This window comes from Synchiropus splendidus, chromosome 14, assembly GCF_027744825.2.
Source record: "Synchiropus splendidus isolate RoL2022-P1 chromosome 14, RoL_Sspl_1.0, whole genome shotgun sequence".
Lineage (NCBI taxonomy): Eukaryota > Metazoa > Chordata > Actinopteri > Syngnathiformes > Callionymidae > Synchiropus > Synchiropus splendidus.
In genome coordinates, this window is record NC_071347.1 from 9,933,558 (window position 1) to 9,959,785 (window position 26,228).

Consider the following 26,228-nt stretch of genomic DNA (forward strand, 5'->3'; position numbering starts at 1 on the left):
TTGTGTACGTGTGGCCAGGATTTGAGGGTTTGAGGACAAGTGGACCCGGCCTTGTGCTCACGGCTGATGTAGAACACTCAGGCGGCTCGAGCTATTTGTCCACACTGTACCCCTCCCTTCAAATAGACCGGCCTATGCCTGAGAAACCCCTGAAAGGCCACAGTTGAGAGGCCGATCAGCGGAAGGCGAGACAATGACCACCTCATTGTGCAGCAATAGGCACTCAGGCACTTTCATCTTTAGATATTCTGCTGTTTGATTAAGTGAGGAAGAAAAGTCTACTTCAGCAGGCTTAAGCAACAAACGCAGACAGGAAGAACACACTCCAGCGATGTGGGAAAAGCAAGACTATGGCCGTGAACAAATGAGCCTGTGAGAGCGGAGCATGGTGGCTGGCTCCATGCTGAAAGCATCCGGTCCCGCTTTTATAATCCAACAACAACAACTCTGAAGGGGCAGCTAGTTTGAAGTGGCCACAGCTTCATGCACAGAGACCCAGGAGAGCTCTGCTGTGGAGTGGAGTGACTGGGCCATTCACCCTCATCCTTCCCAAAAGTCCTCAACCTCCAAAAGGCCACTCATGAGTCTGAGAGGGTTGTTTGCGTCATCTCTCTGAAGAGATGCAATGGAGGAATTGTCTTGTTAAAATCTCTTTGGTTTTAGCACCGCCAGACCGCAAACTATGGAACGTCACCCGATCGAACATTCGGACAGCACCTGAGCTCATGCATCAAACAGACCATTGCTACGTATATATACACAAAGTTTATAAGTAAAGTTCCAAATGATGCAGCACACGTAGTGAAGATGGAAGAGCCTGACTAGGCCAAAGATTTAAACAGCTGAGGACAGGACATTTGTAAAAATAGAGCCACATGCTCCACTCTTCAGCAGTTTGATCCCAACAGATGCTGTCATAGTCGTCTTGGAACACTCCTGGATGGAACAACTACATTGATGGAATAACTTGGTAATTCAGGTTGACCTCATTCTCTGGACACCAATGGCAACAATTTGGGTGGCGACTTTTTCTTTTTTTTTGGCCAGGCACTGTAGTACGTTTGGGGCAAATTGAAGAAAGTGGATCAAAACATATGGAGCAGACATAAAATGTCATGAAAACAGTATAACACTCAAGTGACCAAAACCCGATGACTCAAACATGGTAGTACAACTACAGAAGCCAAACGTTCACACAGTCACAGTGTGGATTTGAAATTGAGCTACATTTCTCCCTCATCTAGCAAAGCTTTGCACCAGCTGCCCGAACAGGACCATTGTGAAGGATGGGAACAGAGAGAGACACAACATTTTCCACACCAACCCTTCAAACCTGAGCAATTGAAATTCATATCTAAAATTTAAATGCAACATTAAACACTATAAAAGTGTTTAAAGCGTAGTATTTACTACACTAGAATCAGACAGTTTTGGTGTATTTGTCAACGTCATACGCCGACTCATCAGTCGCAGCCCTACTGCACATGTACGGCTTATTCTCATAGGTTTCTCCACGTTTAGTGCCTTGTGTTTTTCACTTCAATTGCAGCTCCTTATTCACAGCCCCTCGATCCAGTCTGAAGAAACTGCACACACTAGGATGCCTCTTGAAAAGTTGCATATGGCTGACAGCTCCAGCATCGTTAACTGCGAGTGTGCTGAGACTTTGAAAGCTAAAGTTGGTCGCTTAAATATTAATGGCAGCTCAGTAATTTCCCAGTTAAAACTGCAGCCTCTCTAACAGCACCCAGGACGTCTTCCTCTCATGTCTGCGGCTCTCCAGAGACCGTTGTCAACTCCTATCGGGATGCATTTACATCCATTTACAGTTGGACTTCCATTAACCCACGAGGACGGCCGCAGATAAAAACTGCATGGAGCGAAGATGCAGAGCAAAGCAGGAAAGAGAAGTACCATCAGCAAAAATGAAGATCGCCCAGCTTAAGAGAATACATTGGGCTGTTTTTCTTTTAGGTGCTAGCAGTTTTCTTCCAATAGTTCACCACCACTTCCAGCACAACATATCAGATTGATAAATGTATATATATTTTTTTATAAAAACAGTTTATTGATTGAACAACAACTGTCAACGGTACAGTCCTCAGGGATGATGACATGTTTTAGCTACACACTCTCAACGTGTTAATGCCTGTTGTGACTAAGAGCAGACTGTAGTGGAATAACAATGACCAACCGACCGAAGAATACCCAGATCACTGTGTCTGAATGGCTTTACCTACCACCCTAATGATCATCTGTGCAGACCTTTCGGTCCGAGAGTAAAAAAGAAAAAAGAAAAGAAAAAGTAAACCACCAAATCTTTGCAGAACGAGTGAATGAAGTGTCACACAAAAATCACAGCTGCTTCACCATAAAATCCGTTAGTCCTTCAGTTGGCTGTTATCCACTTGAAAGCATCCAGTGTCCAAAACAAGTCTTTGTGTCAAGTTAAATTTCCATTTCCAAGTTTGAAGCAATTGCCGCGATTTTCTCCGTCCATCCCATCAGAAAGCAGGACACGTCCTGTGTCAAGTCATGCTGCCGAAATTCCTCGGGGCAAAATGTCTGTTCCGTATTATCGTAAATTGCGGAGGAAAAAAAGTTGTTGTCAGGAAGTAAAAAAAAAATCCAAATTACATTTCTGAAAAGGTCATCGACGAGGACGAGCATGAAAAAAGCAGGGGGTAGGGTTGGGGGGGAGTCGGAAATAGAATATCCTCTTACAAAGTCCTAATCTAATTTTCATCCCTGGAGGGGACAGAAAATCACGGAGAGAACAAGAAAGAACCATCACGAGCGTAATTGGACACCAAAATATAAATCTATAAAAGGCCTTTTAATACTCCATTATGTACACTTTTCACAGGACCTCCAAGGAGAATCTCCAAAGCGAAGCGCCGCTTCTCATGGAGTCATGACTGTAGCTCCACATGGAAAAAGAGGAATTAAAAAAAAGGGTCCAACAAACAAAAAACAGCAAGATATTATTTTCTTTTTAGTGCCTTTGGGATCTGCACTGTACAAGTGTTAGTCACAGGTGTGAGGAAGGGAAGGGCTGGCGAACCCAACGCCCAGTGTCCAGTTCGCGCTTCCTGCACATTCTTTCTGCAGGCAACATCCATGTTGTCTGTGGTGCGGGGGCGGGGGGAGGGTCAGAGAAGGAACAGTCTTCATCTCCACAGCTAAGCAGCCTAGTAGATCACTTCATATACAGTGGCCTTCTTGTCACCAGATCCCGTCACGATGTACTTGTCGTCTGTCGAGATGTCGCAGCTCAGGACAGATGACGATTCCTTGGACTGTGAAGAGGAAAACATCATCCAGGTGAGTGATGATATAAAAGACATTGCAGCACATGGGAAAACTCAGGCAGTGAACATTAGACGGGTTACAAACCATTGTGAAAATCAAGTTTGTTAGGTGAAAATTTACTAGGTTTGTGGTTGTGTGTCGCACGACTCAGATTTTTGGCTGCATTTCCTTCAGTATTAGATAAAACCAGGCTCAGGTCAGGTTTCCCTCAGGCGGATTCATGACCGTGCCCTTCCTGCTCATAGACTACCAGACAAGGTTTTGGGCAGCGACAGACTGTATCGATTCATCTATTGATTGTGGTACCTGGAATATGCTGGCGCCGTAAGGAGTCCTCCAAGCGTTCAACAGATTGTCCTTCCCAGTGCTTACAAACCATTTACCTGCATGGGGAGAAGACAGGATCAGACTGGCTCAACCAACCACTGCGAGCTAAGTGAAAACAGCCCATACCGCAATAAGCGAATTTGAGCGACAGGACGCAGCTCTCGTGCAGGTGAAGCTGGTATTTGTCGGGCTTCGAGTGGTGCAGAACCTCAACATTGCTGCTCTCCATGCCCACGGCCAGCCACTCGCCGGTCGGACAGTAACCCAGGGAGAAGATCTGCAAATGAAGCAGAAGACTCATGAGGGGACGGCTGCACAGGAACTATCACAAGACTAAATTCAGAGAAATTACATGAAAAAAATTATAATAGAAAGTGTAATTCTGATGGGGAAAAAGGGAAGGCGGAGAAAAAAGTAATGGAAATGTTTGATAAGTGTCGAAAAAGGATTCAGCTGGGAATACCTTTATAAGAGAACAACAACAGTGTGAAAATACAATGGCCGCCAGGGAGCAACGTTTGTCGGATGAGATGATTAACCCCAAAAGTAAACCGGCGGCCATCTTTGTCTTCACGTCCCGAGGTTTGTACCTGAGAAGTGAAGTCATGCTGCTGCAGCTGTCGACCCTCTCTCAGGTCCCATGAGCGAACGGTGTTGTCAAGACCGCCGGTCCACAGTTTAGTACCATCGTGAGAAATATCGATGCAGCTTGCTCCGTCAGTGTGACCCTGGAATTGCCTTTAAAAGCAAGTCGCACAGGAATTACTGAGGACGTGAACCATGAATGGAGCAGCCATGTAGCAACAAGAGTCTTCTTCCCACCTGACAAGCGTCTGGTTGTGAAGGTCCCACACGGCGATGTTTCCATCACTGCAGCAGGAGAAGCAGACTTTGGCGTCCGGGCTGATGGCCAGGGCGTAGCAGGCCGGGGCCGAGGAGGTGAGCTCGGCCTTGATGCGGGGCGTCTGCGAGGCCAGGTCCCAGATGGTCAGAGTGCTGGCCTCGCCTCCGACAATCAATGTGCGGCCATCAGGCAGAAGCTTACAGGAGCGGATGTAGTTATCCCTGTTCTGTGGCACAGAGGACAAAGCCAATCAATACTTGTTCAGGGCAGCAGCGGCCGAGAGAGACTTAGGAAGAGGTCTGTGAGAAAGAGGATGAAAATCCCACTGTCAAAATAAATCAATTTGAGTGAATCAAATATATTCCGCTCACTCGCAATCACAGGCTTTCTGGGCGGCGTGTGTACAGCCGCCCCATATTTAATTTATTAGGGAACGTCAAGTCAATGGAATAGTTTTCTCCTCGGAGGGATTAACACAAAATCTACCTTCAACCCTGGAGCAGACCTCAGACTAACCCAATTTTAATTTAGAAGTCCATGCACTTGAAATCAAACTTGTATTTTCTGGTGAATAATTTCCGACATAATTCTTAAACTCTGAACCCTGAGAGCCGGTGAGGGGCTCTTATGCCCATATATGGACATAAAACTCAACAGTAGCAACAGCCCAGGAGTAGACTGGCAACATTGTATATTTTCATGTCTTGCATTCATTAATCCACCTTCGTAACATTCTATTCACTTCTATACATCTTGCAAACCATTTAATTCACAATACCAGTCAGTCTAGGTCAAGGTACGCACAAAACGTAGTGTTGTGGTTCCCTTTTGTCTCTGAGTAAATACTAGCACAAATAAAGTTGATAGATTGACAGTTCCAGTGTGTAAATTGTCAGCTGTGTTTGTGCTACTAAACTGTGCTACAAAAGGCATTTCTGCTGCATTTCCTATATAAACACCAAACCTTTGTTCCACCAACAATTGAATTATCCTTTGTCAAACACTTCTCACCACGGAAAGCGCGAGCAAACATCAGGTCGATGAGTGAAACATGGATCAATGTCGGTTCTCACCAGACAGTCCAGTTGGGACACGGGGCTCTTGCTGCCAGGTTGGCTAATATCCCAGATTTTGACACAGCCCTTTCCACCAGTGTAGACATGACGAGTGGGGTTGCTAATGGTGACCGCACACACCACCTCGCCGTGACTCAGTGTGTTGATCTGACGGGCGTGGCGTGGAATACCGTTGCCGATCAGGGCGTCGGGTGGGAAGGGCACAGGCTGCATTTGGCCGTCGGCGCTGACGTGGAAAGAGTAGGCCCTGAAACAAAAGCATGGTTCTATGTCTGACGTCTTTGTCTAGTAAAACAACAACAGACTCAGAGGGCCACTTACGGCTTGCCGCCGGAGATGGAGGTGAGGCTCGCTGGAAGACCTGGTGCCCTCATGTGGGTGTGAGCCTCAAACCCCTGAAAGACAAGAAGGTCCAACTTTTTATCGTTGATCTTTATTTATTCATTTTATATTTTATACCATCTGATACAAAAAGGGTAAAAAAAACTTGTGGGCATGGCGTGATGAGTCACACTGATGTCCTGAGATACAATGAATAATGTAACTTAACACTTCTTACAGTACTTTGTGATGTTGCAATCGCAACTACCAATATTTCAACTATTCTCTGCGAATTTTTGTCGGGTTTTGAACCATGATAAATCTCATTGGTAGCCTTTTTGCATTACCATGGGGGATCGTCCGTAGGCAGCGGCGGCGGCAGCACTCATCTGGGGCGATATGTGCAGACCAGCATAAACACCAGGACTAGTCAAGCCGCCGTTCATTTCGTGGTGGCCCATCATGGCGAATGGCGTCGGGTATGAGCCCGCGATGGAAAGAGGCGTCCGCAAGGCTGGCGCAGCTGCAGCCAAACACAGAAAGAATATTGGTACGTGACTTTACACTCGGAAAATGAGCAAGATCGTCTTTAAAGAGAATGGCACCGACCGAGGGCTTCCATGCCTGGTGGTTTGCCCAGGATGGGTCTGAGCCCAGGAGTGGAGCTGGTGCCAGGGGTAGGGGCATCGTTGCGAGGAGTGGGGGTGTTGGACTTGAGGCCTGGAGTAGAGGATTTGTCATTCTGTGAAGAGAACGAAAGAGCAAGCGCATTCAAAAATCTGGGATGCCGAGCGGCATTCTGACTGACAATTTGAGAGCAAGCTGAACTTAATCCAATCTAATTCTGACAACCCACACAGTCCTGCCGAGCCATAAACTGCTATTTATTCTAAAACCTATTACAGTCACAATAGACAGGGCCAGTTTCTATCCCCTTACTGCTTTGGCTTTAATCTGTTCGTGAGGCAGAGGGAAAATCCCGAAATAGTTAAACACATCGAGCTATTAACAGAGAGGACCTGTCTGATCCTGATGCGGGACAATATTATCGCCGACATTTCGCCGTGCACTTAAAGCACAGACAGCTATTCCCTAATCCACAGCGTCCTGGATTTGTTTGCATATATCTGACATTCTCATTTAAAGACATTCTGGCCTTGTTTGCTCCCAAATCTCTTGGCTCCTTACATGACTGAGCTCCTTGGCTTTGGATGACGGGGTGCTTCCAGAGGACGCTACCGACGCAGGGCTGTTTGGTGTGTCTTTCTTTGGGGGGCGGGGCTTATCAATGCCATTCTCAGGCGGTGAATGTGCGGGGCTCGCCCGTGGGGTGGCGGGGTCCTTCAGAAACACAGAAAAAAAGGTTCCGTGTCAAGCTTATACCTTTTACCGTACATGTCAATAGGCCATTTAAAAGTGCTTGTCGCCGTTCTCACCTCATTAGACACATCCACGACTAGGTCATCGCTTTTTTCGCCATCGCTGTCCTGTTAGGATAATTAGCAATAAGTCAACCAGACTGCCTTCGACTCAGTGGTTTCCTTGGCCACAGGGGTGGGACTCACGTATCGGCTCAAATTGTCCTTTTCTTCCACTTTGCGTTTTTTAGAGTCCAAGCTGTAGTCAGAGGAGCTGCGGTGCTTCTCGCTGGCCGCGCGTAAGCTTTCAGACGGCGATATGGAGTTATTCTGAAAGGAGGGGAGAAAAACAATGCCGTCGTTATCCCATTTCACAGTCAAAAGCAGGCGGTGAATCTGTTACAAGTCGTCCACAGAGGAGACACTGTGCCAAACCAAACACTGAAATGCCTTTTTCACTAAATGCAGCTGAAGTCCTGCACCCAACAGTACCCTGACACAAGGCTGTCTCTGGTCACACAACAGTGGGCGGTTGTCCCGAACGGAGAGGAGGAGGGCTTGTTTTCCGAGCCGCACTCTCTCCTAGTCATCAGCGGACAACAAACAGCCCCATTGGGACATGGAGCAGTGTGTTGTAGCTGAACAGAGGATCTTTTCTCTGGACCCAGTCAGGCCAAGCGTGAGAGAGAAAGCGGGGGTGTGGGGAGAGGAACTGTATGTTGTGGGCATTGATTGCTGCAGTGCGTTTGGGCAGCATGTCAGCTGCGGCTTTGGGCTCTGATAAAGAATCTATATCCTGCCAGTGGGCACGGCAGTGTGGGACAGACTGGTACTTCTTCATGGAGCCCACACAAGCTGGGACAGCGCACTCCAAATGCCAGCAGAATGGGAGGAATTAGGCAAGTCTCCAAAAGCTTTTTGCTACCATTTGACTGTAAACTGTCACTTTTCTCCCAAGACCCCATGTCTACGAAGAGGCCGACGTGCACACGAATGGGAATGAACAGCGGCCGATGGAGTAATGGGGCCCTTTCAGCCATTATACTTGGCGTGACTCATTAACCGAAGTCACTGCTTGGCTATCAGATGACCTGGAACAAGAGCACGAAAACAAAGCAGGGCCTCTAATCGCAGCAGGATTTTCATTTCTTCAGACATCACTGCGTCTATTCAGTCAGTCATGCTCGCAGTAATCTCATCGCCTCTTTGAAATCAAACTGGAACATTTTGATCAATCCACCACTTTCATGCGCTGTCATGTAGCCTGTCAGAGGGGTAAATGGTTTCAGAATTCTGAAACAAAGCTGTGATGGAGAATCAACAACGGCATCTTTGACTTTGGCATCAAGTAGTACCTCCAAACACCATGACCCTAACCGGCCGAGCGGCAGCCAACTGAGGCTCACTTTGTTTTAGGGACTATGGCAGGCCAGAAAACAGTTCAACAGGGTTGGGCACAGGCGTGTTCCCTCCTCAATCACAATGTTCTTGAGCTGCCGATATATGCAAGATGCGCCACATTTCCAAAGTCATTAGATGGACAGAAACATTAGAATCTCCAAATTTTAAAAAAGTACTTTGGCAAGGGGGAGCTCCAGTAGGTGCCTCGGACCTACAGAAACTCATCCCAGTCACTTATAAATTCGACCAGGCTTTTGGTCATACAAATGGATTATCAGATCAACTCCTGTCCCACTAACCCACAAACAAACCACAGAGATGTCATAACTATTCTGCTTGAGGCAAATCGTCTCCCTCTTTGGTGAAAAATCATTCATTCCCTTCCAAGAAGGAGAATAAGCGAGCTGGGTAAACAAGAAGACAGAAGCAGGGATCAAACAAATCCCCCAGGAATGGGCAGTCCAAGTCTGCCTTTAATTGTGATGAAATTACAAGGTTTCTAATCTCTTCGGCATGATACCAGTCATTTCCCTTCTGGATTAGATGCCGGATTTATGTTCCAACCTTCATTTCGCATTCATCACTTTATTGAAATCTGATGACAACGCCGCATGAATTCGGAGTTGCACGGGCTTAGTTGGAACTTCTTTCAAAAGACTTGTGAAGGAATGAATGATGAAGGCTGTGGGTTTGGATACTCACCGTGCTCTCTGTTTGGCCAGCATCACAATGGTGGTTGAGGCGATGATGAAATCAAGTGAAGCAGAAAGAGAAAGGAATCAGTTAGTATATAAAAACAGATGCTCCTGGCGGAATGTGAGACTTTGCCGCTGGCTTCTCTTATCACTGTGTGTGAGATCTGTTGAATAGCTTATGGAGTCATGGACAAGGAATGCGTCGGCTCATTACCCAGACAGAATGTGAACAGACAGGATGTACTCGTCACCTTAGGGTTCTACGATTCTGCTCTAGAGACAGAAGCTCTCTGTATGATGGACTGTTTTGTTTCGCATCCGCTCACTCCGTCTTAAAATTAATGTACTGTTGTTTCCTCTAAATTAAGCAGCTAACTGCAGCTCACCCCTGTGTTCCAGATCATGGTGGTTCTTTTCATCCTTCACTGGGAGGTGGGCTTGGCTGCCCAGGGCACCTAAAGCAAGCAGGCCTGATCCCGAGCCTGTGACAGGGGGGATGCCAGGGGGCTGCAGCCCCGACGGATGAGGAGGCAGCTGGACTGGAGGCCCGTGGGCAGCGTGAGAAAGATGCTGAGCCTGTAGCTGCTGCTGCTGCAGGGAGACATAGAAACAGACAAATAGACACCAAGTGGGTCGGAGTGAAAAGGCAAGAGGAAACCACACACTGAACACTCAGCTGATCAGTTAAATCCCGGATGATATTAGCGCATTCACACATCTATTACTGTCAGGATCAGAGAGCAATCCCGCTCCGTGCCTTTTCCATACCAGGACAGGGTGGCATAAGCCCTGTAAGTCTAAGCTGAGGAGGGTAGATGTTCGAGACTAGCAAGCACTTCTTAACACTTCAAACACATGTGACATCAGTACCACAGCATCACCCAACGCTGGAAGTGCATGCCACCTTCAATATTTATCACATTAATGACAAAGTTTGGGCTGCACTACTTATTACAGAGGAAGTGCTTGACTTGTGGTGAAATAATGCGTCACACTGCAGCACCGCAGCACTCCTGCGCCCTCAGCAAGTCGAGCAATCCTCTTAAGGAACATGAATCCGTGTAGGAATCTGTCAGCGTGTAGCCAAACAACTACCTGCTTTTTAAACACTTGAAAAACACAACCAGCCTCTATTTACTACTATCATATTCATGTTCCCGGATCAACAGAACATGAATCATTTGCACGCCAAACTTAAAAAGAGTGAGGGAGGCTAAGTGCCAGAAGCTGGCACTCCATACCTCCCACTTTGAGTATTAGAGCGCGTGTTTTGTGTGTGTCTGGAAGGCAGCTACGGGAGCCAGAACCAGGGGTCCCAGACTGGCACTCAGTCAAGCCTCCAATACTCACCATCAATATTTGAAAGGCACGGGGAAATGGATGGGAGTTAAAAGGCACTCAGCACGGAAGTAAGCAGTTTAAAGCAAGGTTAAATAATACTTAGCTGAGACACCAATAAAAACATCTGCAATTTATTACCCGTCTACAAGGCAGCTAAATAATTCAGCTGCTGTTACTGCGTGTGCTCACGCTCATTTACAAGACAGACCTCAATCAGTGACCATTTACGGCCATTTTTTAGGATATTAGGGAGCTTGTTATGACAGTGGAAGGCACTTATATGAGGTCTATTTCCAGTAAGCCATTTACTGGAGCAGCATAGTGCTAGTCCGAGCGTAACTTGCCATTCTGTTTTGAATGTCATTTCCACCCCTCCTTCCTAGAATTAAACCAACACAAACAAATGTCCACAGCACCACAGTGTTTCATTGAACAATAAAAAGATGGCAGTTGAAGCAAATGGAAATATTCTATTGATAATTTCTTGTAGAAGAAATACATAGAGACAGACACAACAAGTCAACAGATTTTAAAATTTATATAAATCAGAATTTAGCAGCCGGTGGCTACAAGGAGGATTAGCTAGGTCATGTGAACGCACAGCTTAGCATTCTTAGCACCACTAAGTAACAGTGAGCAGTCTTTTTTGTGGCTAAAATTCCCTCTGGGAGGTGTTTTTTAATTGCTCATCTGCGTCAACTTCACCAGCAGTGGAGATATTATAAGTAGAACGACACATTCGTCCGAACCTCTCCAAATGCCTCACATGTCAGACGTCAATCCAATTACAGAGCATTCTGGTGACTCGCAGAGAGAGGGAAGATGAGAGGCTGGCGAGAGCGAGCCTGTTCTAATATTATGTCCATGAGGGAAATTAAAGAGCCAGTTCATTGGCATGGGAGAGCCGTCCTTGCTCATTGTGTTTAATGAGCCACTGATGGCTAATATGCATGGCTGATCAGCCAGAGCCTCATTAGAGGGCCATAAATGAAGACAATAATAAATAAAGAAGGGAGAGCGGCCCGTTTCCTCTAATTTAATATTCGGAGATAAGGGCCGACTCTTTGGCCCGGCAGACTATAACAAGGAATCACGGCGATAGCCACTTTCTGAGTCCTGGGTTGAAAATAAAGATAGTAAAGCTCAACTACAAGGAGTCATGAGGTAAATAGATGTGGTGGATCACTGTGACTCACTTCCACCAGCTTCAGCTGTAAAGCAAATGCCACCCAAAGCAGATGCAGTGATTACCTCTTTATACAAACATGCATAGAAAGCCTCTAAAAGTTTACAATAGATGTTCAACGTTTTTCACATATAGATTTGTCTTAACATCTGCTTCAAAGGCAGAGCAACTGGAATGTTATTAATAACTGTAATAGCTAAGTCACAGTCAAGGGCAATTGTTGGACAACACTGACAGAGTGAAAGCGAAGCTTTATAGAAAGGCAGTGAGAGCCATGAATGGTATAGAGACACCACCTCCAACACAAAGATGGGAAGTGAGATAGAAAGCCTGAGAGAAGAAAATGCTGAGATTGTTGGTGAGCGTTTGGAGACAAAGTTACGACCAAACTTGCTGGTCTAGACGTAGGCAGAAGAGAGAGAGGACGCTACAGATGGGGATACACGGTATCAGACGTAGGGGAAGACAACTCTCACTCAATAGGATGATCAAGACAGGTTAAGATGGAGGAGAGGCTTGCTGTAACAACCCTTGAGGTGAAACGCCTAAATAAGATGATAAAAGTTTTAGCAGATGACAACATTTAATGGAATTTAACTGAAGATTTATCTGTTCTGCCCAGCATTTTGGTAGACTTCACTAGCTGGTTGCATCACTCCTCTGTACTTGCACAGTCGAAGAAAAAAAAACAGATGAACTAAAAACTTTTTTTATGTCAGAACTACACAACATCTATGAAGTACTGTGGCCCTGTTATCTGCCTGTTCAAAATAAAGGTTATGCCGGAAAAAAAAACTGTGCCATAATTTTAAATAATGAAAGTTTTCTGATGCAGTCAGGGCTGTGAACACAAGCAGATGCCCTAGTTGCATCCTATTAATGGTCCTCTGCTCCATCAATAAGGCATGCCGTCGGCTCCTGAATACCGTCTGACTGCCTGGCACGCTCTTCACCCCACCTGGCTCTACAATATGCATGAGGATTTTGGCATGTCTTCAGAGCTTCTCCTCAGTGAATAACTGAAGGGCTGGTAAAACACAGCACTACACACCTTATAGCTAGTCTTTTTCTGAACTCTTGACCTAATCGCATAATAATCATAGCTCACATTAGCCTATTGATGCATTTTGGTAATGAAGTATTCCATTTGTGCTTCGTTGCTTCACTCAAGGAAAGAAAGGTAACAAGCTAACCACATGAATGAATGTCAAGTGTTTTCTCTTAAAATGTACATAGACGCCACAGAAAAATAGCAACTATTCATGGCAAACTTCTTTCTGAATCAACTCTCCTAATACATTTCCACTTCCTCCAGCACAACTTGTCTATTTATTAAATTAGTTCAAGTGCTAAACAGGACCACAATGCCACAGACAGGCTAACCACTTTTTCATGCCACTAGTTCAAACAGAGGTAAAAATAGATAACGAAATGGAGCATGGAAAACATTCCACAGTTTTATTAGTTTTGATGGAATTCACTTGCAGACAAAACAGCAAAAGGTTGACTTCTTAAGACCAACCGCTGCAGGCTGCAGGTCTGGTTCAGGAATAGTAATAACACATCTGCTTTCGTCTTACAGATCAAAAACAAACATTGCTCCTGCGCCTCATCGAATAGAAAGTTCCCAGAGGGGGCATTAACTGAATTCCAATACATGCCTACAGTTATGCACTTGGCCTCAGGATCAACCGCTGCCCAGGAAGGAGAGGTTCAACTGTGCTATTGAGCTCCCAGCATGGAGACCAAAACCAATCACTTGAGTGTTATGAGGGCACCACTGACCGATGGGGAACAGGTGGTGCGTGGAGGCAGAGGTGAACACCAACATGGAGCTCTGTGGTGCGGCTCAGTGCAGGAGTTTTTCCCTCACTCTTTTATTTCCCACAGCCATCCAGGTCAGCAGTGAGGGATGAGGCGGCTCGTTAAAACCTTAGCCAATTAAAGCAATACAGGCCGCGAGAGGATTCTCAAGAGCTCTCCAGCTCTCATTTATAAACACACAACAAGGCAGTGAAGATGCCACAGAGACAAAGGCTGCAGCAACAGACACGCTCTCGAGAGCAGCACTTAGAGCACGCGCGTTTGAAAATATTGCTTTAAATATAGCAACAAAAGCATTAATGCATTTCATGTAACAAGAGGCAAATCTGCACAAGTGCTTCAGTTTGAAGTATCACACAGCTCAGACGGCGGCTCAGATGGCTGCATCGACGGCTTTGTGCGCTTTCTTTAAAAGCATTGTAATCAGAATTGGGTTGTTCGCCATTCATCACAGTCATTTATCAATTTTGGAATTTGTCACACAAACCAGCGTGGCCCTGGTTTATGACTTCGGTCAAATGACTTGAAAGAAGTCAACAACAATGACAAAGGCGGCATTTTTAAGTCATCTTGTTATCCTGTGAGTTCAACAGCCTATTAACAGTCATCCAATGACTCCACATGTTCACATTTTTTAATGTGGAATTTCAACACAAGCTCGCATTAGGGCATAGAAAGTCCCATGGCCAGTTTCTCAACTTCGAACTATCAAAGAGAAGAACTATCATGAACTGTCACTAATTAATCTCTGATTGAGTCTTATCTGCCTTAAATTGTAATTTGTCAAAAACTGTGATGTTCCCCCCTGAAGGATGAAAAACAGCAGCTGTTCATAACAAACACCACTTAAATTAGTTACAAGATTCCATCGGTCCAAACATCCACGTAGTGAACACATAGGTTAACTCCAGGTAGACAAACCCTCGACAGGCCTCCATGTGACCCATGACATAAATATACATATACATTAATATAAACGCCTCCTTGGTCATGTGTTGACTGTTAAGTAAAGCTAAAGCAGAATTCTGGCTCTAGCATTGAATTACTTGGACTCAAAAAGGCCCTATCAAATAAAACATTATAATGTGCAGATTTGCCTCAATCAGGTAAAAATAGTGATAAAAAAAGGGAGTATACACACGGTGAGAGGCAGATTGGGAAGTCCACGTACCCCGATGATGGCATTCAGCTCAGTCATGGTGACCTGCTTTGCCCGTTCCACTGCCTGAGCAACCTGCTGCTGGTGCTGATGGAAGAAAATTACCAACAAAGATTAGGACACGTCACTCCTCCACACACACTTAGTAGTGAATTTCACACTTGATTTTCACAGCACATCTACTCTTCCAAAGGCAAAGGCCAAGAGACACACACACTTCAGTGGAATCTAAACATTTCTGTACGCTGCAGTCATTTTCTAAATGAATCCGTGACGCTGTCTCAACTCACCTCTTGTGACAGGAAAGGCATAATTTGAGCTAAAATTGCGTTGAGCCGCTTGGCAATCTCGGTCTGGAAAACAAAAATAGTGGAACAAGAATGAGACGCTATAGTATGAAACAGACAGTGACTTGGTGTATAACCACGCCTGTAATGTTTACACCGATTAAGTCAATTACTGCGGCAATCAGAACTGCTTGACTCAACATCCTCTAAACAGCATGATATTGACATTTGAAATATTTAAAACATTAGGAGAGCCCAGGGGGACAGAGCACAGCTGTGCTGAGAGTGCACTCCATGCTTAACGGATATGAGTGCTGCTGCGCTAAGAGGATCCTCTCGCTCGCTCGGCTGTTCTCCCATGTAGCAGTCAGTCCCGCCGTTAACCTTGGAGTCCAACCGCACAACCACACCCAGGGAGAGACCCACCAACCACAGACACGTTTACTTACAAGTCACACTACTGGGCGCACTTTCAAGTCAAATCAGCAGCATTCATAAGTACAATAGTTTCTGATACGTTATAGCAGGTCAGTAGAAACATCAGAGGCTATGGACCACATGCTGGATTTCAGACTATTAGCCAACTGTGCACAGCATGCTTTCCAGGCAAAATGTCGAAACATCTTCAATTTATGTGTCGCCGTTTAAGTTATGATAACATTGCTTTGTTAGTACAACTCAACCCGAATGTGGAATGCTACCAAATACGCCACACATTGCTTCCACGTCATGTCAATGATCGTAGCGCACCATCACAGCAAAAGCAAAAGCCGCAATTCCTTCAGAATAATTCTTTTTTGAAGAAACATCGGAAAACACAAAATGCATCATGGAGGTCGACATGATTAACAAAATAAATCCCAATAGGGTCACAGCTCCAACGGAGAGGATATTTAAATAAAGCAAATTCAAACATTGAGTTGAATATAACTTGAGATTAAAGCAGATCAACTCTGATGGAGCTTTCTTCGCCTATAAAGTTAAGTGGACAGAGAAAACACTCAATGAAAGTTGAAGCTTGAGAATTAATGAAGGATTTTAGGAAATGGAAAAACTTGCTGCTGTATTTATTTGATGCGAGACTGAGATAATGACTTTCTCAAAATGGTGCTTTCATTTTCAGTTGTATTTCAAAAGCAATATATTCTTTATAAAGAACGATGCTAAATAAAAGGAAGATGATAAATAAGGAATTGAAATAGGAAAAGTTTTACAGTTTGTCATTAAGTACAGTGTTTTGCGAGGTGAGTCAGAATTATAATGGGTCACTCCAGAATGAAAGGTAGACAAACCATCAACAGCGACGTTACTGAAATCACAACATGTTTGCCGACCTGTTGAGCAATTCGGTCGGCTTGGACTGTTAAGAAGCTCGATCAACTGATCAAGAGCAAAGTCTGAAGGAAAATTGATCATGCCTCAACATTGGCTTTAGTACATGCATAAATATACGTGAAAGGGGCCCCAACAAGAGAAAACATGACAATGCTGCTGCACAAGTGTAGAGGATCAGGCACTTAAACAACAACTTAAGACTGAGCTGTAAGCACTAAATCAACTGCCCACTATCAACTCCATTCTTTTGCTTGTCGACCAACCTCCATGGCAACCGAAGCAGCCCTATCTCCCTGGGATCATTATGCAAATGGAACCTCTCCTTGACCGTAACAGGCTTTAAAAATCATATTACGTGCTCAGAGGCAGGTCATTAAATTGAATTTTCGGCCTGTCGATCACATGAATGCAGCAAATGAATAGTGGTCATAAAAAAGCAGCAGCAGGAGGTGTGCAGAAGAGGCGTGATCCCCCCCCCCCCTTGTACAAACACTGCTCCTATTTCTTCCAGAGATGGGAGAGGAGACTCTCAAGTCCAAGCTCTGCACAGGGAGAAGAAAAAATAACAGTGCCAAAGCTACATCATCTGTGGAATTTATGAGCAGCGGTTCAACCCAGGGCCACTGCGGAACACAAACACATCACCAGGATTTTCTCAGATATTTCATTTGCAGCAGTAGCAGCAGCAGCAAACACAATATAGTGCGCTCCAGCTTATTTATTACACATGGCAGAAATGCCAGGCAGCTTTGGCAGACTGACATATTACCTCTGAGCTGAGCCGCAGAGATTGGAGAGTAATGTCCAACAGAACAAGACCTGCTGACCCAAGCCGCAACCGCGACGGCCAGTTAGTCGAGCAAGACGGCAGGAAAAACAGCAAGCCTAAGACACATCAGATGAAGAAGGGTCGAGCTCTGGATCAGAAGTAATAATGTGAGGAGGACCAATAAATGTAGCATATGATGCTCGCTTGTGGGACACTTACAGTGCATCATGACAAAGCATTCTCATTCTATAGCACTATATATATATATATATATATATATATATACGAAAGCATTTTTTCCTCTCTTGAATATGTACAAAACTTTGTTTACTTTGTTTTGTTTACACTCTGGTAAGGCTGCCTGTCATACAAGACGGTCTCTCGCACGCAACACAGCTAAAGCTACCATAGATGCATCCTCCGTTTCCATCACAAAAAACAGTATCAAGCAGTAATCAAAAGGGGATTTCACTTTGAACCAGTATACTGTCCACCGCTGGCAACATGTGCTGCAGAGTACAATAGTCCACCAGATAACGTTGTAGATTAAATTCTGCCGACTAGAAAGACTCCGAGCTCATCCTACATGCCATAAAGATGACCTACAACCAATAAAGCTATGCAGGGGTTAGATAACGGTTTTATGGGCATCAGTATTAATGCCATGAAGTCAAGGATCTAGAAACAGCTAAAGATAGCCTTCAGAAAGGGTTGAAAAGTGAGATAGTCGGCATAATCCATGTTTGCTGAGATAAGCCATGTCGATAGCAGTCGAACATTTGACAGGATTTGTGAAAAGGCCTTGAGCGCTCTGTCCATTCGTCTGTAGCTTAGTGTTATGGTGACAGCTGGCTGGAAGAGGTCAGGAGGTGACTGATCCACTGTGCCCCCAAACAACTGGCAGCTTCCTCACTCTCACTGCACAACATGCAAATACATGGACTCTGTCCTTCGCTGCTGTCAGAACCCATACAGTGCACAGCTCTTTTTTTCCCCCCTCTCGTCCTGCCGGCAGATAAAATGGGGCTGTTGTCACTTAAAGTAGATGACAGCTTGGCCCTTGAGAGGCCGGCTCTGCGCTGCTGCTACACAATTACAGGTACTCGGACCTGTGTAGCACCACTTAAAGAGCACTCTTAGCCTGGCTCGTCAGGGGTGTGCAGAAAGGTATTTGCCTGTTGCTATCAGCAGCAGGAGAGGAAATAAATTAAGCCGAGTCTGACGAGCATTTAATGCAGAGGAGACGCAACTGTCATTTATTACCAAGAGTGAGCTAAAAACCCATCACTGTCCAGTCCATTAGCACAGCATTCAGCGAAAAAAGGTTCAAGAACAAATACTTTCTATTTGAAGTAAAAAAAAAATCAAACTTAGATACTGTTTAAGACTTCAATGTTGACAAATGGTTCATAGTGATGCATGAACAAGCTATTTTAGCTTGTTTATACATTAGTCAGTGTAGTCAAGGTTGTGCCGCAATTAATTTCAGTTTAATTATCTTTTAAGTTGTAAGTTTGTTTGAGCTCATTTACATTTAAAACAGTTGCTTCATCATTCTCCATTACTCCACAGCAGCAGTGTGAATAATTGCTAAGAAACTTTGAAGGGAACAAAGAGTGATTTTTTTTTCTGACTGGACTCATTACTGGAACTGAAAGTCTTTTGTGAACATTACAAGTCATTTCCTGTCATTAGCTTAGTTGCGTCTTTAGACAACAAAGAAAACACATCCCTGTTTGAAAAGCAGACCAAGTCAAGGAGAAGACATTCATCTCACATGCACCATTTGGCTATTAAGTAAGGCTACTGCACTAGCCAACTGTTTTAAGAATGCAAAATCACAATTCGCAATGCGTTCCATGACACTTTCATAAATGAGCTCAAAAGATGAAGCCGTTAAGCGCAAGCAGACACTCGCAACTCAGTTTCAGCTCATCTCCAACACAGCGAGGACATGAGATCACCGGGGCCTCATTTTTCTCGGCATACCTCGTCTGTATGCAGACAGCCTGCTCGCTGCCCGGGTTTGTTTTGGCTCAAACTATGGCAGACAGTTAGTTGCTCGGTAAATTAATCCCAAAACCATTTGTCACATGTACGCGTTCCGACAAAGAGGTAAGAGCTGAAGTTGAGTTTCCTTCTCTTTACTGTCACATTTGATTAAGTGGGTTCAAAACACAGCGCCACATCAGTCCATCTCAGCACTGTGTGTTCTGAAATATGAATGATGTTTCTCCACTGTGATGAAAAAATAAAAAAAAGGCAGTTAGAGGGATGAATTTCCTGAGTCTAGAATAAATCTCCTGGCAGGAAGATAATATGCCTGTGTGCATCCAATAATCCATCCAGACTCTGCCTGTTAACCACTCTCCATCTTCTCCTCCCCCTCCCCGCGCCTGAGCCCAAAGCTGGGAGACGGGGGCCACACTGTTTGCTCACAAACATGCCGTTCAGCAGGTTGGGGCCCCTGTGATGAATTATTCAAGCACTTCCATCAGCTCTGTTGAGGTTCCTGATAAAAGTCAGGCGCTAAAATGGATCAGTCGATTAACCTGTTTACACAGAGCCATGGCTGCTGCCCCTCCCCCAGCAGCATTCTGCTCACTTGTCTCCGGCTCCCATCCCCCTCCCTCTCTCCTCTGCTTGGCGATAAGTGCCTGACAGAAGCTATCAAAGTGGCCTGAGCCCTGACAGACATGTGGCAGTGTGAGACGAGCCAGGCTGTGATGGATCACCACCAGTCCTCCCAGCACGGCAGGACCGGGGCCACCGGACTCTGGGGATTACTCATCCCAACAATCCTTATCACTTTCAAGGAACATTCAAGGACCGATCTACAAAGCAATACGAGACAGTATCTTTCGATAAAATACAATAACCAGCAACAGGACTTTTGCCCTCGCTCGGTAATTGCAGCTCACCGCTGACCTGTCAGTCAATGCTTCCTCTAATCATTAAGTCAAAGGCCAAGTCTGACAAGTCAACTTTTAATCGAACCAATAAACAAGCTTGACTTCCTACCATAACCTAGTGTCACACTGGTGCATGATTATAGCAGTGTAATCAAACAATAAAATACGAGTGGCCCAACAAAGCTTGTCTTGGTTCTGGTGTCCACATGTGTAGACATAACCGTTACATGTTGCCTTTTAGCACCATGGTACTTCTACTCGCTTCAACTAAGGACACTGCCTGTACCATCTAGTACTGATACAACATGACAGCTATTTCAGAGAAAAAAGAAAGAACGCAAGTACATACAACCACACAAGATCATGACATCATATGCCATGGAAATCTGACATACTTTTGCCATAGAATCACTATTAATAATAACAGCATTGTTAATAACAATAGTGCACAAACAAGGACATTCTTTCCAAAAACAACCTTCCTGACAAGACATGTTCATTTATTACGCCTGCTCAGTAAAAGCTAAACTGAACAAACGCTCAGGCCTAAGAGGTAAAAGAATGTGGTTTACACCTTACATAAAACACAACAACTTAAGTATGTATAATAAAAGGAGAAAAAACGTCAGCTATGAACCGCTGAAAACATCCACGAGAATCACAGTTGTACACGACACCACGTGTCATAAGTATGTCACTTCAATATTCATATACAATCCCTGATTTCATGACCAATTGTGCAAAACTAGGTGAAATTTCAATTAATAAAATGTTCTAAGTGCTAGTCCCTGTCTGCTGTAGCACCCTGGTGTTTGTGTGCAGCGGGCGAGTCTGTTTACAGCAAATTACAGACACTCGGTTCAGTTCACAGCCCATGAGCAGCACCTCCTGGGTCTGACACGATGGAAAACCAGTAAGCGTAAAAACATGAGGAACACGGCGGCGCCTACCTGCTTGTGCATCTCTATGTTGAGCCCGTAGGACATCTCGTAGTACTGAAATGAAAGCAGAATTGGATTTCTCCTGTCAATCACATTGGGTTGACATTTACTCTCCACAGGAAACTCATTTAAAAAATGTCCTCATCAGAACCTCAGCGCGAATTTAATTGATGGAATAATCACATGACAAGAATGTCATTGCCGAGGACAAACACAATGTGCCGATGAACTCCTGGAGTATAAGATGGTTTGATTTATTGATTGGCATCTCAAAGATCTCCAGGTTGTCTATTTACTTATCGTAAAGCGATTGCTCAACACACTTGTTATTTCAAGCCAGGTCAGCCTGTCTGGCTGAAATGTAATCCACGGGGCCCACAAGCAGCGGCCGGGGCAGAAATGGCTTTCCAGTCACTGTCTATTTGATGAGGCGAATGCATTATTCAGTCCATTAGCTTCTCTGAAAATTACTCTCAAACAAGAGAGCCATTCTGTCTGAGATCAGAGGCTCACAGGCTGAGTGTAACCCGACCTTCGGAGCTGGCGATGGGATACTTCCTTACATGTTTACCTAACCTCCTCACACTCAGGCTGAGACGTTGTTTTCCAGCGAAAAGAATGTTTAACTGAAGCCTGCATGTATTGGTTTAAGTCATCCGTGGTGTGTTTACCTGAGACAACAGAGCACAGCTCTGATTGCGTCACTCGTGAGCTCAATGCACTTGTTATTCTTCCGTGCAAGCAAAACCTATTTATTTATTTTCACAAAGGCTGGACTAAATAAACTACAGCATGCTCCTCCATTTTGTTTGCTGTGCCGCATTTTCCCACAGGCAGCTCCCAAACGTCCAGCATCAGCTCACACCTAATTTATGGCCGTGCATATGTGTGGAGTCTCCTAGGAGAATAATCAGATCAGCACACACAGAGGGCAGCGCTGCAGTCGACCCTCAGAGATCAGGGGTTTGCTATAATGGAGCCGCAGCTCACAGCCGCCTGCCTGTCAAGGAGAGTTTCTCCGTAACCACCAGCCACATAAAACCCTCCCGGGGGGATTTCGCAGGTCTGTACCTGACACTCAACCCGCCCTAACAACCGCACAGGTGATCACAATAGCCCGTCTTACTCCACCCCCATCGCCATCCACGACAGGCCCCGCAATTTGGAGCCATAATTGCTCCCCATCGTAACATAATCTTACCATGACATAGTGGCGCTGCATCTCCGTCTTCTCATTGGCTAGTTTGTCATACTCCACCTTAAGACTAAAATAGAAGACAAGGTGTCAATTTCAAGCGTCTACATCACGTCAATAGCTCACTGGCACTTAACCACTTGACAGCAGCGAACAGAGGATAAAAAAAGAAGGCGAAACAACCGAACCTTCACATGCATGTGTTCTTTAAAAAAAATGTCACACCTCGGTGACGGACAATGGCGATCATTACCTGTGGTACTGGGCTTGAAGGAACTGGAATTCATCTTTAATCCTGTCACACGACTCTGCCACAGTGAATTTGAAGCCAGGCTGGCCGGGCTGGTGTGGAGCCTGTGAGAAGAAAGGGAATAATGAAAATCACATCAGCTCTGCCTCGTGTTTGTGATTTCTCACATTAGCATCTACGGGCTATCTTCTGTGTGCCGGGTACAGAGTGACATTTCCACACTAAACAGATCCCCACTTAACACCTCTGTGAGCAAATAACACACCAGTGAGCTGGAAAATAAAATTAAACTGGAGGAGAAAAAGAACATTTACAACGCTGACATTCGCAAGAGTTCAAAAACAACAAAGGAAAACATTGAGGCGGACGAGGGAACAACTTATTAACCGCTGACATGTGACGCAAGAATGTCAGCATGGGCGTTATTTCATAAGCTGTTGTGATTAACAGGAATAAATCAGGAAACAGCTTTAAGGAGTGTCATTGTCGACGTTAGCTTAGCCAATGATTGAGTAAGAAATAATGGCATAAGTTTATATGACGAATCAGCAATTAACCTCAGATTTATATTTTAAAAACAACATCCCTTAGGAACGTACTATTGTGTGTACCGCCAATAGTTAGTCTGTAAGGACACTGTAATGCCTGGTATTAACATGAAGAAGCCTTGGATCTACATTGAAATGAATGTACGTTACAGCACCTCAAGACTTCTATGTCATGATTGTGAAAGTGAGACCTACAGTCAACACTTTGCTGCATAAGCCATACACTGAGTTTCATATCTCAATCCTGCATACTGAGCACACACGCATGTTAGTGTATGGCTGAGTAAATACCTCCAGGCATGAGAACCATCTGCAAGCATTTACCACTAAGTGCATATTCTGGTGTACCATAAATGCATTGTAACACAACCAAAGAGAGAAGTGATGAGCTCTGAGGGGGCTAGAAATGCTCACAAGGGCAGTTTAAATAGCAACAATGTCAACACCAGAGGACGTGTGGCTTAATGTATGGTGGAGTTTCTTACCGGATGTCGGCCCTGTGGATACATCTTGCGATCTATCCTCAGTTTATCTCCCCAGTGTGCAGGTTCTTGGGCGAAATGGTTGGACTATGCTCACGAGCCAGTCTGAGCAGACAGGGTGGGGGTCGTTCAAAACCAAAAAACCTGTGGCGGGGGGGTAAAACACGCGCTTTAGTGGAGAGGAAATTGACTTTAAAAAAAAGGCAAATATAATCCAAGTGTTTCGATGAAGCCAGAGAATCCGCGTCTTGGTGACCTTTCTCGGCAGACTGCACTTAAATCACAATCGTATCCAGTGGGTTCGGATCGGAGCAAAGTGGCGGCGCCTCAAAAACACTTCTTCTACAGCGAGAGGCCACGACCGAACAGCAGCCGAGCGCCTACCGTTTGACCCGGGGAGGGTGACGGAAACGTCGCGTCCGCCCCGACTAAACCCGCCGAAACAGGAAGCAAGACTTCCAGCGGACAGATACGTACCCGACTGCTCCGACTTGGAGTGAAACCAGCGCGTCGGTTCAGAACGCGGAGCAGCATCCTCCGGAGCTCAGCTCGCTCGGTCCAACTACTTTCTTCTCGAAGCTCCCAGGAGCGCGCGCCCTCCGTGCGGAGAAACAAAAGCCAGGGCGCGGAGTAGACAAATAAAGACGCGTCCCAAATCCGTCCTCCGACTAGAGATTCTGTAGGAAGCGTCGCATGGTGCTCTCCGCAGCCTCGCGTCTCCCCCAGTCGTCCAGTTTCCCCCGGTTGCCACACACAGGCAGCAGGACTGAGCTGCCGTGAAAGCGTCGAGCTGTCCAATCGGATTACTCGCAAGGAATAAGGCCACATCTGCCTATCAGAGAGCGGCGGACCCCACGTGGGGCGCGCCGACACATGACATCATCGCGCGCAGGCATCATCCGTCCGTCCCACCGTGTACAACAACAACAACAACAGCAGCAGCAGCCGCCGCTGTTGATGCACCCACGGTGATATTCTAATGTAGCCGGGGCGCCACAGATTCCGCACCCGCCTCTCATTATTGTGCTTCAAACGATGTTTCCCTCCGCCGCTGGAGCGAGGCGCGAGGGCGCGTGCGCTGCAGCGGGCGTGTTTGGCCATCGCGCTCGTGACAGGCGCTCGTTTGTATTTGGGGCAAAAACACAACGCGACGTGAAGGATAAAAAAAAAACCATGGCGATCACGTCCACGCATCTCGTCGTTCGTTCACACCCCTCCTCCTCTCACGCGCCTCCTCCCCGCCACGGAGGACGCGGAGATCCATACATGAATTGAAGCTATAACCGAGCGCTTATAGCTTCGATATCGGCGGAGGATCTCGCTCCTTTGTCTCGCGTTGAACATCAGCCATGTCTGAGCCTCCCTGCCCCACGTGGGACCCCTCTGCCGCTTTAAGGCGTCCCGGCCAATGGCGGCGTCGCGCACTTACCCGTCGGCTCCTCATTGGCCGGCTCACGCTCTGCGTGTCATTCACGGCGCGGCGTTGTCAATCAATACCACGCGGGGTCAAGCGCTGACAAATGGCTGCGCGCGTCGCCGCCGCCGCGCCGCTGAATGGAGGCTGGAACCGCTGCTTAATTAGCTCCGAATGGCTTTTTCTCCGCAGTTCAAACAATCTGTTAGCACCACGTGGTAATGAGAGCCCACATTAAACAAAGGCAGGAAGGAGGCATGCAAACAGTTGTAGCGGTACAACCTGCAGTTTGCCTTGACATACGCGCGCTCGCGTGAAGCGCAGGCTCGCGCGCGCTCACCTTTATCACCCACGGTCAACTCATGTCACACCGCACATCTCGCGGTCGCTCACATGCATAGACATAGTGGCCTTTTATTGCTACTTATTTTGCATCCTTTGACGTGTAGAGTGAACATTTAGGATGCAGATGACGTCTCTCAAACTTCCACCCCATGACCTACCGCCCCTGTGGTGTCCTACCGCTGCTATATTTTATTTTCATTTGCAACACTCTCACCGTTTTAGGTGCGAAATTGAACAGCAAAAGTTGAGCTGCCATCTGCTTCGGGATTATTTACACCCCTTGAACCTCCGGGCCTCAAATCCCACTTACTGACAGGTGTGTTTTCCGGCGGTTAGCAGGCAACGTCCGAATTCCAAACCCCAAGGTGTCACCATTATGGCCCCTGTAGATCGGATTTCCAAGTGGGAGAACGCTACCAACTCGACAATCCAAGATGGCTTCCCCGCAGGTGAATAGGAAGAATTAGAGAAAGAAAATCCTGCGTCTCCTCTTTTTTAAGACGTGTTTCCTAGTCATAAAACGGCACATATATCCAGGCAAGTACGACTTGTTTTCAGACTTCAGTAACTGGCCAGATTTACATAAGTGACAGTATATTATATCAGGATCTGTTTGTTTACTTCACGTGGATAGCTGACTGCACCAACCGTAGTCGAGTGACTTTTGCAGGTGTAGTCACATTATTAAAACCGCATTACCCAGGTTGTGAAAAATAAATGTGATTCTCCCTCCCATAATCGGACTAAGCAGCATTTTAAAAGTCCAATCTTCACGCTATAACTCATAATTCACAATGCATTCCACAAAAAAATGATGCCTGCTGTCTGAGTGTGTGAGCTCAGAGGAAGTGGAGGGCGATTCTCCCGAATATCGTCGAAGCTTTTCTCCTTTTCCATGAAGGCGTT

At 45.7% G+C, this 26,228-nt stretch overlaps 1 protein-coding gene across 1 annotated transcript; it reads right to left on the reverse strand.

Moving 5' to 3' along the window:
• Window positions 1-1,932: 1,932 nt before the first annotated feature.
• tle3a (TLE family member 3, transcriptional corepressor a) lies at window positions 1,933-24,493 on the reverse strand. The gene is made up of 21 exons (XM_053884915.1): window positions 24,041-24,493; window positions 23,567-23,707; window positions 22,537-22,637; window positions 22,290-22,353; window positions 21,098-21,142; window positions 15,135-15,197; window positions 14,827-14,931; window positions 9,721-9,925; window positions 9,342-9,349; window positions 7,446-7,568; window positions 7,317-7,367; window positions 7,069-7,221; window positions 6,490-6,622; window positions 6,228-6,403; window positions 5,881-5,954; window positions 5,557-5,806; window positions 4,462-4,709; window positions 4,230-4,377; window positions 3,766-3,916; window positions 3,619-3,695; window positions 1,933-3,299 (listed from the first exon to the last, which is right to left on the reverse strand). The coding sequence occupies exons 2-21, from the start codon at window positions 23,588-23,590 to the stop codon at window positions 3,192-3,194; spliced, it is 2,307 nt and encodes a 768-aa protein (XP_053740890.1). The 5' UTR covers window positions 23,591-23,707; window positions 24,041-24,493; the 3' UTR covers window positions 1,933-3,191.
• Window positions 24,494-26,228: the final 1,735 nt, after the last annotated feature.

Excerpts from the sequence above, each read along its gene's own strand:
- tle3a (XM_053884915.1), bottom strand. The coding sequence starts at position 23,590 with ATGTATCCACAGGGCCGACATCCG. Across the intron at positions 22,638-23,566 it reads ATCCACAGGGCCGACATCCG|GCTCCACACCAGCCCGGCCA; the intron begins GTAAGAAACTCC and ends TTCTTCTCACAG. Across the intron at positions 4,710-5,556 it reads TGTCCCAACTGGACTGTCTG|AACAGGGATAACTACATCCG; the intron begins GTGAGAACCGAC and ends TCTGTGCCACAG.